The sequence below is a fragment of the Ictidomys tridecemlineatus genome, chromosome 8 (genome assembly GCF_052094955.1).
Source record: "Ictidomys tridecemlineatus isolate mIctTri1 chromosome 8, mIctTri1.hap1, whole genome shotgun sequence".
In the NCBI taxonomy this organism is placed as follows: domain Eukaryota; kingdom Metazoa; phylum Chordata; class Mammalia; order Rodentia; family Sciuridae; genus Ictidomys; species Ictidomys tridecemlineatus.
This window is the reverse complement of record NC_135484.1, coordinates 136,275,457-136,288,614: the sequence shown is the minus strand read 5'-3', so window position 1 is coordinate 136,288,614 and position 13,158 is coordinate 136,275,457. Positions and strand designations below refer to the sequence as shown.

Here is a 13,158-nt window from a genome sequence, read left to right as displayed (position 1 = left end):
CACTGACCCACTGAGAACTGCCCTGTGCCTGTTTGCCCAAATTGAGGTCGGCATGGCCACTGACAGGGCTGTCAAATGAGCACACACAGAGCCCTGCTTTACACCCTCAGTTCGAAGGAAAGGTCGCATTTGAACAAGAGGCCTCTCCGACATTTCTCTGAAGTCTCCTCTTCTGTATTCCACTCTGTCAGAGGTTCATATTTGATGACAGCACGTTTTTTCCCCTCCCACATTGAGTTGCTTCCCTCTGTCTCCCGGTTGCCCCCAGGAGACAGGGCTTCCCTTCGGTCTATGCATGCTGCTCACTGCCCCTCCTGGTGTATGTGTGTGTGTCTCCTGCAGGCTGACAGGGTACGGGATCCACCACTGCTTTGCCAGGAGCATGATGGGCCATGAGGTGAAGGTGCCACTCCTAGAGAACTTCTATGCTGACTACTATACCATGGCCAGCATCGCGCTGGCGTCCTGCCTGGCCATGTGCGTGGTGGTCAGGTTCCTTGGACGCAGGGGAGGGCTGCTGCTCTTCATGATCCTCACCGCCTTGGCCTCCCTTCTGCAGCTTGGGCTCCTCAACTGTGAGTGGGCCAGGGGAAAAGGAAGGGTGGAGGTGGGGGGGGTGCTGGAGGAGGGAAGCAAATACTTTGGAAAACTACCAAGAGTATTTGGAAGGCTTATCAGTTAATTTTCTGTTACTGTAACAAAGTACCCAAGATAATCAGCTTAAAGAACAGAGAAGTTTACTTTGGCTCTCAGTGTTGGAGGTTCCAGTCCACGGTCAATTGATCCACTGCCTTTTTCCTCGGGACAAGGCACATCGTGGTGGAGCTCATGTTGCAGGAAGTTGCTCACTTCATGGTAGAGGAGAAGCAAAAGAGAATGAGGAAGAGTTAGGGGCTGAGGTCCCAACAGCCCCTTTGAGGACATGCTCCCAATAACCTAACCCAGTCCCAATAGGTCGCGTCTCCTTAGTCACATGCCAGTGGCACCACAGGTTGATGACTAAGCCTTCTCATGGGCCTTTTGAGGACATTTGAGAGCCAAACGGTAACAGAAGGGTTGGGTGAGGCCCGAGGAGTGCTTCCTCTGGCCTAAGTGTTCATTCCAAAGTCAACAGCCTGAAGAAACTGCTTTGGGAAGGATGGTCCTTTAGTAGAGCATCTCTGGTCCCTGCCTCTGAGGATGCTGGGCCTTCCCTCCGGCCTCTTCCCCCAGCTCCTCGGCCCTAAATCAGAGTTCTCGCAGCTGCACTGTGACTCCACAGCATGCCCGGCCCTCAGAGTCCTGGTGGATGTGACTTCGCTAATGAGCAGACTATTTCTGTGTGATTCATCACATGACAAAGAACAAAGGGCCTGTTTCTTTTGTCTGAAATTAAGGGGAAAATAAATCTGTTTTGACACCCTCACGTGGGGGGCACTGCTTTTTTGTATACATTCTCCGTTTTTCAGTTTCTCTCTGGACCAAAAAAGTTTCCTGATAAATGTCTAAAATAATTTAAGGAAAGGCTAGGAAATCCATCTCGTCCCTCCAGTGAGCTCGTTATAGCTCCTCATGAACAAGTAGCCACCTCTGTGTGTAGAAAAGCACCACTTCATCCCGGGCTGCGCAGAGCACAAAATGAACGAGCAGGATGCCTTCTCATGCCCCGGCATGAGGACAGGCTGGGGACACTGTGGGTAAATCAATGCCCCTAGGGCATGCCCCCTTCCTTTACAAGGGAAGCCAACCCCAGCTGTCAGTTAGACTCACTGACTGACCCTGTGCCCCCCCAGATGGAAGCAGCCCTGTTGTGCAGACTGGATTATAGAACGGCTAGTTTCAAACTCAGGAGGTATGTTTCTAACTTGGGCAGGTTCTTATGCATTCAGTACCTTGCAGGGAGCCTGATCCTATTTGCAGCTGTGACTAATGATGGAAATGGACAGGTGGCATCTCTCTCGTTCCGTCCCTGTCCCCCACTGATGAGCATTGCACTAGCTGCCCTTCCAGGGAGCCTTTGCAGAGCTCACACGATTGGGAAAGATGTGGCAGTATGCCTCTACCCCCAGGGTGTCACAGATGCCCTCTATGGCCCTGAGCATAACTTTATATGTGAGGAGATTCATCCTCTGGATTTACAAGGGTAAATCTGTTCTGAAGGGTTGCATTCTCTCCCCAGGCTCTGAGGCCAGTGGGGCTTCAGCCCTCTCTTCTTAACAAAAAGCTCTTTGTTTAGTCCAGTGTGAATTCCACTGCCCAGGCAGCCGGCGCCAACCCAGACATAGAAGGGAGTTCGCTCAGAAACAAGTCACATGAGCGCGTAGTACACTAGCCCATGTCTAACATGCCTTCTCCCTCTCTTCCCACTTTTGTCATCCTGTGCCATCGTTTCCATGGGCCTAGTGATCGGAAAATACAGCCAGCATCCAGACTCAGGTGAGTCCCCAAAGCTGTTCCTGCACATTCTCATCTTTTAATGCACCCATGTGGGAGTTTTCATAAAGACTCACAGACTGGCTTCCTTTTTCTTTCTCTTCTCCTCCCTTTGCCCTCCAAGAATTGCAGCTGAAGTTGGCCGTAGGTTGGACACAATAAGCATACATTTGTATTCTTTACCCGCTCTTGCCGCTACAGAGAGCCACTCCTATTTCCCTGGTTTTGTGAAGCTTGGCACGCATGCCCTCCCTATCCCCTGGCATCCAAAGTTAGCACAGGCCCTTGGCCCCCTGCTGATATTGCTTTGTCTCATGGACAGCGCCTGGACAAGATCAGAGAGCCCTTGGAGCACTGGGGCCTGGCAGTCCGTGCTTCCAGGGAGAAGCCTCTGTTCCCTTGCAACTCAATGCAATCTCGCTGCTCTCCAGTCATGGGACAGCAGGCGGCTGCCCTGAGCCTCATGCTGCCATCACACCTGCCTGGCCCAACCCAAGCCCATGCCTCAGTGTCCTGAGGAGTGTTTGCCCTCCATGCAATCCTGGCGGGGGAGTTGGGGGGAACTAAGCTGGACCCAGGCGTGTGGCCCACAAACACGTGCCAATGAGCTATGCTTCACGCTGCCTTCTGCAAACTAGGCTCTGGTGCCATTGACGAGTCGCTGGGATCAGCTAAGCACTTTCCCTCCGAGCCCTTGAATTCTTCTGGGGTTATTTGAGGTCTTGTTCTCTTAAATCAACACTAAGATACTCTGCCTCCTGGCATGGGCTGATCAGACCCAAGGCTGAAATCACGGAGGCTCCTTTGGAAGCTGGGGCAGGAGGGATGCTGCTAAGACAGCAGGAGGACGGCTAGCCTGCTCCCTGTTGGGCATGGCTCCCGGCTTCAGGATTCAGGTCACTGTAGCTCTGGCATGCTTGATGGACAGGGACTCAAGGAGCCCAAAAGAGTTCCCTGCCAAGAGGGCTCCAGGCTCCTAAGCCTGGAGGTGCTACCTGACCAAAGGAAACTGCATGCCCCTGACTGTACTGCACACTGGCAGCGGGGAGGAGGGAACCCTTGGGGGTTGTCCCAGGCTTCCATCCTCCCATCCCTGCTCCTGCTCCGCACCCCTCACCCCCGGCCTAGCTCCCTCCTGTTCATTCTTTTCTGTCTCCCCTCACTTCTCCTTCTTCTTAATCCCCTCCAGGGATGAGTGACAGCGTCAAGGACAAGTTCTCCATTGCGTTTTCCATTGTGGGCATGTTTGCCTCCCATGCAGTGGGAAGTCTTAGTGTGTTCTTCTGTGCGGAGATCACCCCCACGGTAATAAGGTGGGTAACAGGGGATACCACAGCACATTCTCTTCTGGGGACTCAGAGATGAGTCCTTGGCTACAGGCTCAAGTGTCACGAACCCCAGCAGCTTTCTCCGTCCCTGGCTTCTGGACAAAGGTACTGGGTGTGCAGGCAGTGTCAGCTGCATGACTCACAGCCAGATGGACAGCTTCACTCTGACCCTGAGGCACCCAACGGGCAGGTGAGAGTTTGATCCCTGGTCCTGTCCAGGAAGTAACCAAGGGAATGGGGAGCAGGAAACTCTTCACATGTGGGAAACATGATGATGACTGGAAGCGGGAAAGAGAGGCAGGTCACTTATGCATGTATTTCTGCTAAGGTCAGTGCTGTTAGCTCTTCTAAGAGACCTCAGTAACAAAGCTATTGAAAATCAAAAGGAAGCTGGATGCAGTGGCATGGGCCAGTAATCCCATCTACTTTGGAGGCTAAGGCAGAAGGATCATGAGTTTAAGGTCAGCCTGGGCAATACAGCAAGACCCTGTCTAGGGGTGCCGGGGGGTGGGGGGAGGAAGCAGAAAGGACCTATTTTTTTGGCTTGGCCTGAAAAGATTAGAAATCACTAATCCAAAGGAAGGCCGCAGAAAGAGGAAGCCCAGGAAGTGGCTTTGATTTAGTTAGGAAGGATTTATCAGGAGCCTGCTATTTGCCAAACACTAGGTCAGGTAAATAAGAACATAACCCTGGCCCACATGGAGTTTGTCCTTAATTCATGTTTTCCGGAAAGGTATCATTAATGTGTGCTAAGTACTTATGTTTTAATTCATAAAGTGAGGTTTCATTCTTGTGGTGCTATCCTGGAAAGTAGTATAGGGGTGAGATATACCATTTAATGTTATTATTAAAGCATAACAAAAATTAAGTGATTTAAGAGTGTCACTTTCCTAATACAAGTTGAGCATTCCTAATCTGAAAATGTAAAAATCCAAAATACTCCAAAATCCAAAACTTTTTTTCCAACATGACACCATAGAAGTGTCTCAAAGTTTCATGAACAAAATTATTTAAGATATTATTTTAGAATACCTTCAGGCTGTGTTTCTAAGGTGTATGTAAAACATTAGTGAATTCTGTGTTTAAACTTGGGTCCCATCCCTAAGATATCTCATTATGTATACATAAATATTCCAAAATCTGGAAAAATTCAAGAGCTGAAACATTTCTGGCCACAAGCATTTTGGGTAAGAAATACTCGGCCTGTACTTAATATTTTGTGACTTACTGAAGAGCTTACCTTGATCTATACCACACTGAGCTTTTTCTAAGGACATCATTAGCATCAAAGCACGTGCTTTTAGAAAATATAAATTATGAGTTATAGGCAGTTACTCAGCTGTGAGTTAAAACCTGAAAGTCAGCATGGAGATACCCTTTGGAAGAAAAAGTAGAGGCCATTTCCATTCCAAGCAAGACCCAGAGAGACTAATTATTTTAGCCCCTCTGGTGCTAGGCAGGACTTGGAGCAGGCAGACAGGCTTGTGGACTTTCTTCCTTTATACGTTCACAGTTGTCATGCTGACAATAGAGTTTTCACATGAGCTCGTTTTGATTCATGCTCTTGGATTCCTTCAATACAAGCCAAGAATGATGGCTACTTGGTTTCTGTAAGAAAATGCCAAGATATTCTATGATTAAGAAAAAAGTGATTAAGTGCCAAGTAATCCATCCTGTCCCTGCCTTCTGAGTAAGCCGCCGTCAGGGACGAGTCGGCTCGTTTCATGCCTGTAGTTGCAAAACACCTCAGGCGCAGAGCAACTTCTTTCTTTAACTAGTAAAATTTCCTTTATAAAAGAATCCAACAAAGATGATTCTTTCAAGAGGGTCCCAGTTCCGGTTAGGCTTTCTGGGTTTGGGGCTGGCCTCTCTGCAGTATTTATATGATTAGGTCTGTTTCTCTGGAGGGAAGGCAGACTTAACTCTGGTAGTTTGTAGCCTCCTTATTCATTGTTAGATTTTTTCTTAGCAAGCTAGACTGGAGGAAATGGGGTACCCTTTTCTTCTTTGACGCAAACCTGAAAAGATTATTTGGGGATAGAAATTCAACCAATATGTTCTGAGGCTCAGCTCACCACGATGACCAACTACAAGAAACATCAGACCCTGAGGGATGTTTTTGTACCTGCAGAGGATGAAAGGAAATTGAGTCCAAAGGGGGTCTCCAGGCCAGGCTGGGAAGAATGTCTAGTGTTCCTGACAAATCACGCTTCTCACTGTGAGCCCTTCCCACCCGTGGACTTGTGTGGCTTTTTCTCACACAACAGAACAACTCCCATGAAGTCCCTGGGGGTGGGAATGGGCTTTCCTACCATCCCCCACTTCACATGGATAAGTCCAAGATAAATGAGGGTAGGCAGCTTGGGGGGATCTGTGGTCTTCTTCTTTCTTAATGCAAAACTTAACTTTTTTCTACAGTGCTATACTAAAAACAAACCTTCTGAGCAAGAACAGCAGCAAAGGTTAAGATTCCAGGAGTGGACTGACTGTAAACAAATACAAGAATAAGAAGTTTTCTGCACAAACACTTGCAGAAATCTGTTATCCCAAGGGTTATGAAGACTAAGGAGGGTGAACAAAATCTTATTTCATGAGATTCTGTCCAGACTTTATATGACAGAGAATCGCTTCCCCCTTGCTTAGTCTCAGTCCAGATGGTATTTGTCAGTCATGTGACAGCTTCTTCTGAGATTTCCTTCCAAGGCTTCAGGAATTGGGTACAAGTTGCCGTGGGCTGGGAAAGGACCTATATCCCATAGCCCCATCTCCCCACTTGGCTTGAGCAGAAGTGGCCTTGGGGTCCTGGGTTGGTCTGTTAGCAGCTGGTGGCTTCTCTGTGCCAGGTCATCTTGTTTTATACTATTTATCTAAAAGCTGCAGGAGGGAACCCCTGGACCTGCACTGGCTTCCTTTCTCCATTCAAAGGGGTCAGGATGGGAGAGGAGGCAGATACTGGTGATCATGATAAGTTGGCTTCATTGTCTGCAATAATCACTCACAGGTCCCAGGAGCCCTGGGTGTTGGTGCTCAGTTCCCATGCATTGTCTGAACTCCTTTGTCTAGCCTCTCCTGCACACTTCCCCACCCCTTACCCCTAGCCCATCCTTCTAAATCATTTGTAGTCAGACTGCGCTGACTCCTCCCTGAACAAGATCCCAGGGTCTTCTGTTTCGATATTGCTTCAAGAAGATGCATAAAGGACAAATATGACACATGCTGTAATACTTAGTCTATGTAGTCCTGGAATTCTTAATTCAAGCTTGCTACTTTTAATAGTAGTCTTCCTGTCATCTTTCCATTCTTATCTATATATTATTACTATTAAAGAATTTGTGTTCCTAACACACAAGGAGACAACTTGTCCCCTTTCTATAAATTGGGTGTCTCTGATGAGTAAACATGTGTATATGCTGCCCCTTAGTGGCAAGCCTGGAGAACAGCAGAAAAGTCAGGTCTGCATTTTGGAAGGAAATGAATTTAACACCTTAAAACTATGCCCAGTAAGGATCACATGAGAGATTTCAGAAGAGGAAATACAAAGTCAAAAACGGTATACCAACATCTGCCAAAATCCTTTCTAATATTACAAAAAACTTCTAGAAATCTGGTATAAAACCAAACAGAAAAGTGCCTTCATAGAAAAAAATATGTGTATGTATATATAAATAGTCATGCATTGTTTAACAATGGGGACATGTTAGGAGAAATATGTCACCAGCCAGTTTTATCCTGAAAACATCCTAGCATTCATTTAACACAAACCTATATGGTCTAGGTTAATCATTTGCATGACCTTTTGATACAATCAAAAAACATGGTAAACATGTATGAGGTCACTGTCAAATAACACAGAATATTACTACTTACAGTTAACATTTATTTTAGAGTATACTTCTACACTATAAAGAAGTACACTCTAAAATAATAAGTATAATAAATCCACAAACCAGTAGTAGCAGCCATTGGTCATCATTATCAATTATTATGTACTGTACCTAATTTTATGCACTATACTTTTATGGCAGTGCAGTAGTTTGTTTATACCAGCATCATCACAAATATACAAGAAATGCACTGTGCTGGATGTCATGATGGCTATGTCACCACTGCTACAATATCACCAGGAACAGGAAATTTTCAGCTCCATTATAATCTCATAGGTCCATTGTTGTGTGTGTTTGTGGTTTGTCATGGGCTGAAATATTGTTATGCACCATATGACCATACTCCATGTTATTTATGCATATGAACATGTTTCATATTATATACACAATACAGATAGGTTAATGTGCCATAAATCAATTATATTTCATTAACATGATTTATCAACATTATATTCATAAATTATATAAATATCATTCACCTGGCATTACGCAAGGAGACTTCCTTGGTGCTGAGCCTTTGCCCTCTAGTAGTGGTTCCATGCATACTCTTCTGAGCGTCTGCACTCCACCTTTCTGTTTATGACCCCCATGTGAGTAAGGGCTCTGTCCACACTTAGTGCCAGAAAAACACAAGTAGAATACAGGGAGGCTCCAGATCAATGATGTCTTACTAAAGCCCAAACACATCCATTATCCCTGGCATCTGACAATGTCCCTCTTGACATCCTGTGGCTTCCTGAGTTTATCAGAAGTACTAAATGGCTATTTTAGGTATTCCTGTTACTCATCTGATAGATGGACTTTGTCTCACTGCTCTTCATAGTGGTCATCTATATTTAACCTGTCCCATTCATTTGGGTGAGCCAGCCTTCCTACCCAGGAAGCCGGCCCGATCCACAAGCATCCAATATTTATTAAGTACAAACAGTGTGTTCCAGTTGATGTTTTAGAAAACAATCTGTGTCCTTGAAAGGTTCATGGACAAGTAAGAACAAAAGGTGGGGCTAGGCATATAGCTCAGTTGGTAGTATGCTTGCCTCTCATGCACAAGGCCCTGTGTTCGATCCCCAGCACCCTAAAAGTAGTATGTGTGCCTGTAATCCCAGTGGCTCAGGAAGCTGAGGCAGGAGGACCACAAATTCAAAGCCAGCCTCAGCAAAAGCGAGGTGCTAAGCAACTCAGTGAGACCCTGTCTCTAAATAAAATACACAATAGGGCTGGGGATGTGGCTAGGAAGGAAGGAAGAAAAGAAAGATAGATGCAGAGTATTCTTAAAAGGTGACCTGGGACCCTCTGCCTGACAAGGGGTACATATCTGGGAGGCACTCCTAGAAATATTGCTCCTTATTTGCATCTCTTGGTGCATAGCATAATGGTATGACTTTTCCTGAAGGTTTTCAGCCTCTCCCCTGGTGAAGGACTTTCTAATACAAAGTGCCAATGATATATCACAGCCTGGACAAGAGTTTCCTTGACTAATAAGACAGGGGAATTCTGTCTCACGGAGTATAGTAGTTATCCATTGCTTCATAACAGATAATCCTAAAATTGAGTAGCCTGAGGCAGCACATATCTGTTGTCTCACAGCATCTGTGGGTCAAGAGTCTGAGTCTGGCTTAGCCAGGTCCCCTGTTCAGGTTCTTTTATGGGCTGTAGTCATCTGGAGCAGGATCTGCCTTAAAACCACCCAAGAGTTGGCCATTGGCACGATCCAGTTCCTAACAAGGCTGTGAGACTAAGGACCTTAGCTCATTGCAGACAACTGACCAGGGGCCAATTTGTTCCTTGTCACATGAACTTCACAACATAGCAGCTTGCTTCATCATAGACAGCCAGTCTGTTGTGAGCTTCTCGTGGAAGAGCATTACCATGCAGCACTTTATTGATAAGAAGTGACTTATTTGTGCCTTAAGATCCAGCCCACAATCAGGGCACAAGGGTGGGAATATTGGGAGGTGGGAATCATTGGGGATCTCTTAGAAATATGACTGCAACATTGAGTAATACTCAGGTGCCAGCCAGGTCTCAGGCAGTAGGACAGCAGATAGAGAAAAACCAGGTCCTGCCCTTGAAAACTTGTTCAGTCTATGAGATACATGGTCGTGTACTGTGTCTTGGAGCTATATAAGAATGTCTTAAGGATAGGGTGGGAGCACCAGGCACAGACAGGTGGGAGGCAGTTCTGCAGCTTGCTCTGCCTGGACTACCAATGCTGATGTGGACAGGGAAATCCCATGGAGTTGCAGGAGCCGCAGCTCAGTGCCCCGAAGGGGATGAGCACCAAGTCATTTGTCTCCATATCCACCTAGGACTGGTCTGAGGGTTCTGTGGAGCAGGGTAGGGGCTGTCCCACCTTGCTCCTAACAAAGACCCTGAAAAGACCCCAGGCACAGGGAATAGGCTGCTCAGTGCCCTGGTGAGCAGAGCAGAAACCTGCTGAGCAGCTACAGGTGGCAGTGGACAGGCTCTGGGTTCCTGGGAAGAAAAGGTAAAGTCTCATAGTATGGAATGTGGCCACAGCATTTTATATAACATACTAGGGATTTGTACTAGCAAGAGGCCCAACCCCACAAAGGCAATTTCAGAGAGGTGGTTAACAGCTTTGAGGCATAATTTACATACCATCAGATTCATCCATTTGAAGTTTACAGTTCAATGATAGTAAATTTATAGCACCATGTGACCATCATAAAAAGTTACAGAACATTTCCACCACCCCACTAAACCCCCTCAGGCCCCTTTGCAATTAGTCTCTGTCCCCACTCCAACCCCAGGCAACTGCTCATGTGCTCTCAGTATCTGTAGACTGGCCGTTTTTGATATTTCATATCAATGGAGTCATACGATTACTCGGAATGCTTTTGCAATTTATCCATGGGATAGCACGTATCAGTGCTTCATTCCTTTTTGTGACTAATGTTCCATTATATATGATATTCCACATCTTGTTTGTCCTTTCACCAGTCAATGGGCATTTGGATTGTTTCTAAATTTTAGCTGTTATGAATAATGCTTTGATAAACATTTGTCTTTGGGCTGGGGATGTGGCTCAAGCGGTAGCGCACTCGCCTGGCATGCGTGTGGCCCGGGTTTGATCCTCAGTACCACATACAAACAAAGATGTTGTGTCTGCCGAAAACTAAAACATAAATATTAAAATTCTCTCCCTCCCTCCCTCCCTCCCTCCCTCCCTCCCTCCCTCTCTCTCTCTCTCTCTCTCTCTCTCTCTCTCTCTCTCTCTCAAAAAAAAAAAAATTTTGTCTTATTAGGTTTGTGACGTGTTCTCATCTGTTTCATATGTGGAATTGCTGGTCATACAAAAAGTTTGGTTAACCTTTTTAAAAATTGCCAACCTATCTTCCAAAGTTGCTGCACTGTTTTACATTCTTGTCAGTAGTAGGAATATGTGAGGAACATATATATGAGGATTGCAGTTCCACATGACTTCGCCAACACATTTTTCTTCTTCTTGTTTTATCTATCCTCTAAGCAGGTATGAAGTAGCATTGCTCTGTGGTTTTAATTTGCATTTCTCCACGACTAATGATGGGCATCATCTTGCATCTTTTTGAACATTTGTAGTTTGTATAGTTTCTTTGGAGAAATCTCTGTTGAAATCTTTTTGCCAATTTGAAAACTGGATTATTTGTCTTTTGAGTTTTAAGGATTAGTTATGTATTCTGGATACATGTCCTTTATTGGACATATGTTTTGCAGACATTTTCTTCTAGTATGTGACTTAATATTTTCCCTTTCTGAAGTCGTTTGCCATTTCAATGAAGTCTGATAATCAACTTTTTTATTTTATGGATAGTGCTTCTGGTGTCATATCTAAGAACTCTTTGTAACCCAAAGTCACAAAGATTTTGTTGTTTTCTTCTGTTAAGTATTAGAGTTTTAGCTCTCATCTTTAGGGCTATCATCAGTTTTGAATTCATTTTTGTATATGATATGAAATCAAGGCTCAACTTTATTCTTTATTCCCTATTGAGCTAGCATTACTTGTTGAAAAGACTGCCCTTTTCCCCACTGAAATTGCCTTTGTCAAAAATCAGTTGACCAGGGGCTGGGGTTGTGGCTCCATTGCCTAGCATATATGAGGCACTGGGCTGAATTCTCAGCACCACATATAAATAAATAAAATAAAGGTCCAATGACAACATATATATATATAAACTAAATATCAATTGACCATAGTGTAAAGGCTGTTTCTGAACTCTGTGCAATCCCATGGATCTGTCTGTGGATACATCCATACCACACTGCCTTAATCAATGTAGCTTTATAGTAAGTTTTAAATTGGGAAGGTAAGTCTTCCAACTTTGTTCTTTTTCTAAATTGTCCTGGGCTATTCTGGGTCCTTTGCATTTCCACATAAATTTCAGGATCAGCTTATTATTTTCTCAATAGAAAAAACAGGGGAAAATCTCCTCAGATTTTGATAGGGATTCTGTTGACTCTAGAGCTCCATTTGGGAAGAATTGCCATTTTCACAAGATGGAGTTTTCTAGTCCAAGAACATGGAATATGTGTTAGTCGGCTTTCTGCTGCTGTGATAGAATACCTAAGAAAAACAACTTGAAGGAGGAAAGCTTTACTTTGGCTGACAATTGCATAGATTTCAGTCCCTGGTCAGCTGTCTCCATTGTGGTTGGGTCTGTGGTGAGGCAGCCCCTGGTGGCAGATGGCATGGCAGAACAGACCTGCTCACCTCACAGCACCCAGGAAGCAGAGGAAATATCCAAGGACAAAGTCCATCCTTCAAAGTGACCTACCTCTTCTAATAAGGCCCCAACTCCTAAAGTTTGCGCTACCTCCCCACAGCTCCACCAGCTAAGGACCAAACCTTCAACACGTGAGTCTTTGGGAGACATTTCTGATCCAAACCACAACAGAATGTCTTTCCATTTATTTTTATCTTTTCAAAATTTCTTTCAGCAATGTTTTGCAGTTTTCAGCATGCAAGACTTATATTTCTTTTATTTCTAAGCATTTTCATTTGTAGTTTGTTTTTAACATGGAGACCTACAGTTGATTTCTGTAAGCTGATCTTGTAACTTGTAAACTTGTAGGACAGTCTTTTTCCGAGTTAGGAGCCACCTACAGTGTCAGCTAAATGAACCACAAACTAGCCAAGAGCTGGAATTACATACCTACCTCCTACCTGCTGCAAGGCCTTCCCCTTCAGCCTCCCCGCCCCCCATCCCTGCCTCTGATGTCCAAGAACAAAGGTCCTTCACTCAAAGAGGCACATAGGAAGTCTTGAGAAGCTCCATGACAAAGTTCTTCCTCAGACCAACTGAAGTGCTCATCACTGTATGTTCTACCCACAGCTCCAGGGTTGGGCAAACAACCATTCTCCCCATTTTTTAAGACAAACCCACCTCCTCCTGTCATTTTCTCTCTTTTTCTTTTCTTTTTTAATCACCTGTCACTTTCAATGAGGCCCCAGAACTGGGATTCAGGCAGCCCTTTTTGGCCTGTCACCTGAACACCAGGGTCCCACTGCAGCCCAACACTTCATTGCTTTCTGA

The 13,158-nt window shown here is 45.2% G+C and overlaps 2 protein-coding genes across 5 annotated transcripts in view; one reads left to right on the top strand and one right to left on the bottom strand.

The window, feature by feature from the left end:
* The window catches only part of Slc22a23 (solute carrier family 22 member 23), a 179,975-nt gene that overhangs the window by 160,966 nt on the left and 5,851 nt on the right, over window positions 1-13,158 (top strand). The window contains exons 7-10 of one of the 4 annotated variants that reach the window (XM_013359640.4): window positions 343-575; window positions 2,383-2,415; window positions 2,537-2,560; window positions 3,602-3,725. In XM_013359640.4, coding sequence (XP_013215094.2) covers window positions 343-575; window positions 2,383-2,415; window positions 2,537-2,560; window positions 3,602-3,725 — 414 coding nt within the window. Of the gene's footprint in view, window positions 1-342; window positions 576-2,382; window positions 2,416-2,536; window positions 2,561-3,601; window positions 3,726-13,158 lie in introns of those variants that run through there. The other 3 variants (XM_078020486.1, XM_078020485.1, XM_078020487.1) reach the window with 3 other exon arrangements.
* The window catches only part of Psmg4 (proteasome assembly chaperone 4), a 28,219-nt gene continuing 15,776 nt past the window's right edge, over window positions 716-13,158 (bottom strand). The window contains exon 3 of the mRNA XM_078020489.1: window positions 716-848. Within this exon, the coding sequence (XP_077876615.1) occupies window positions 721-848 (128 nt within the window). The 3' untranslated portion in view covers window positions 716-720. The remainder of the gene's footprint in view (window positions 849-13,158) is intronic.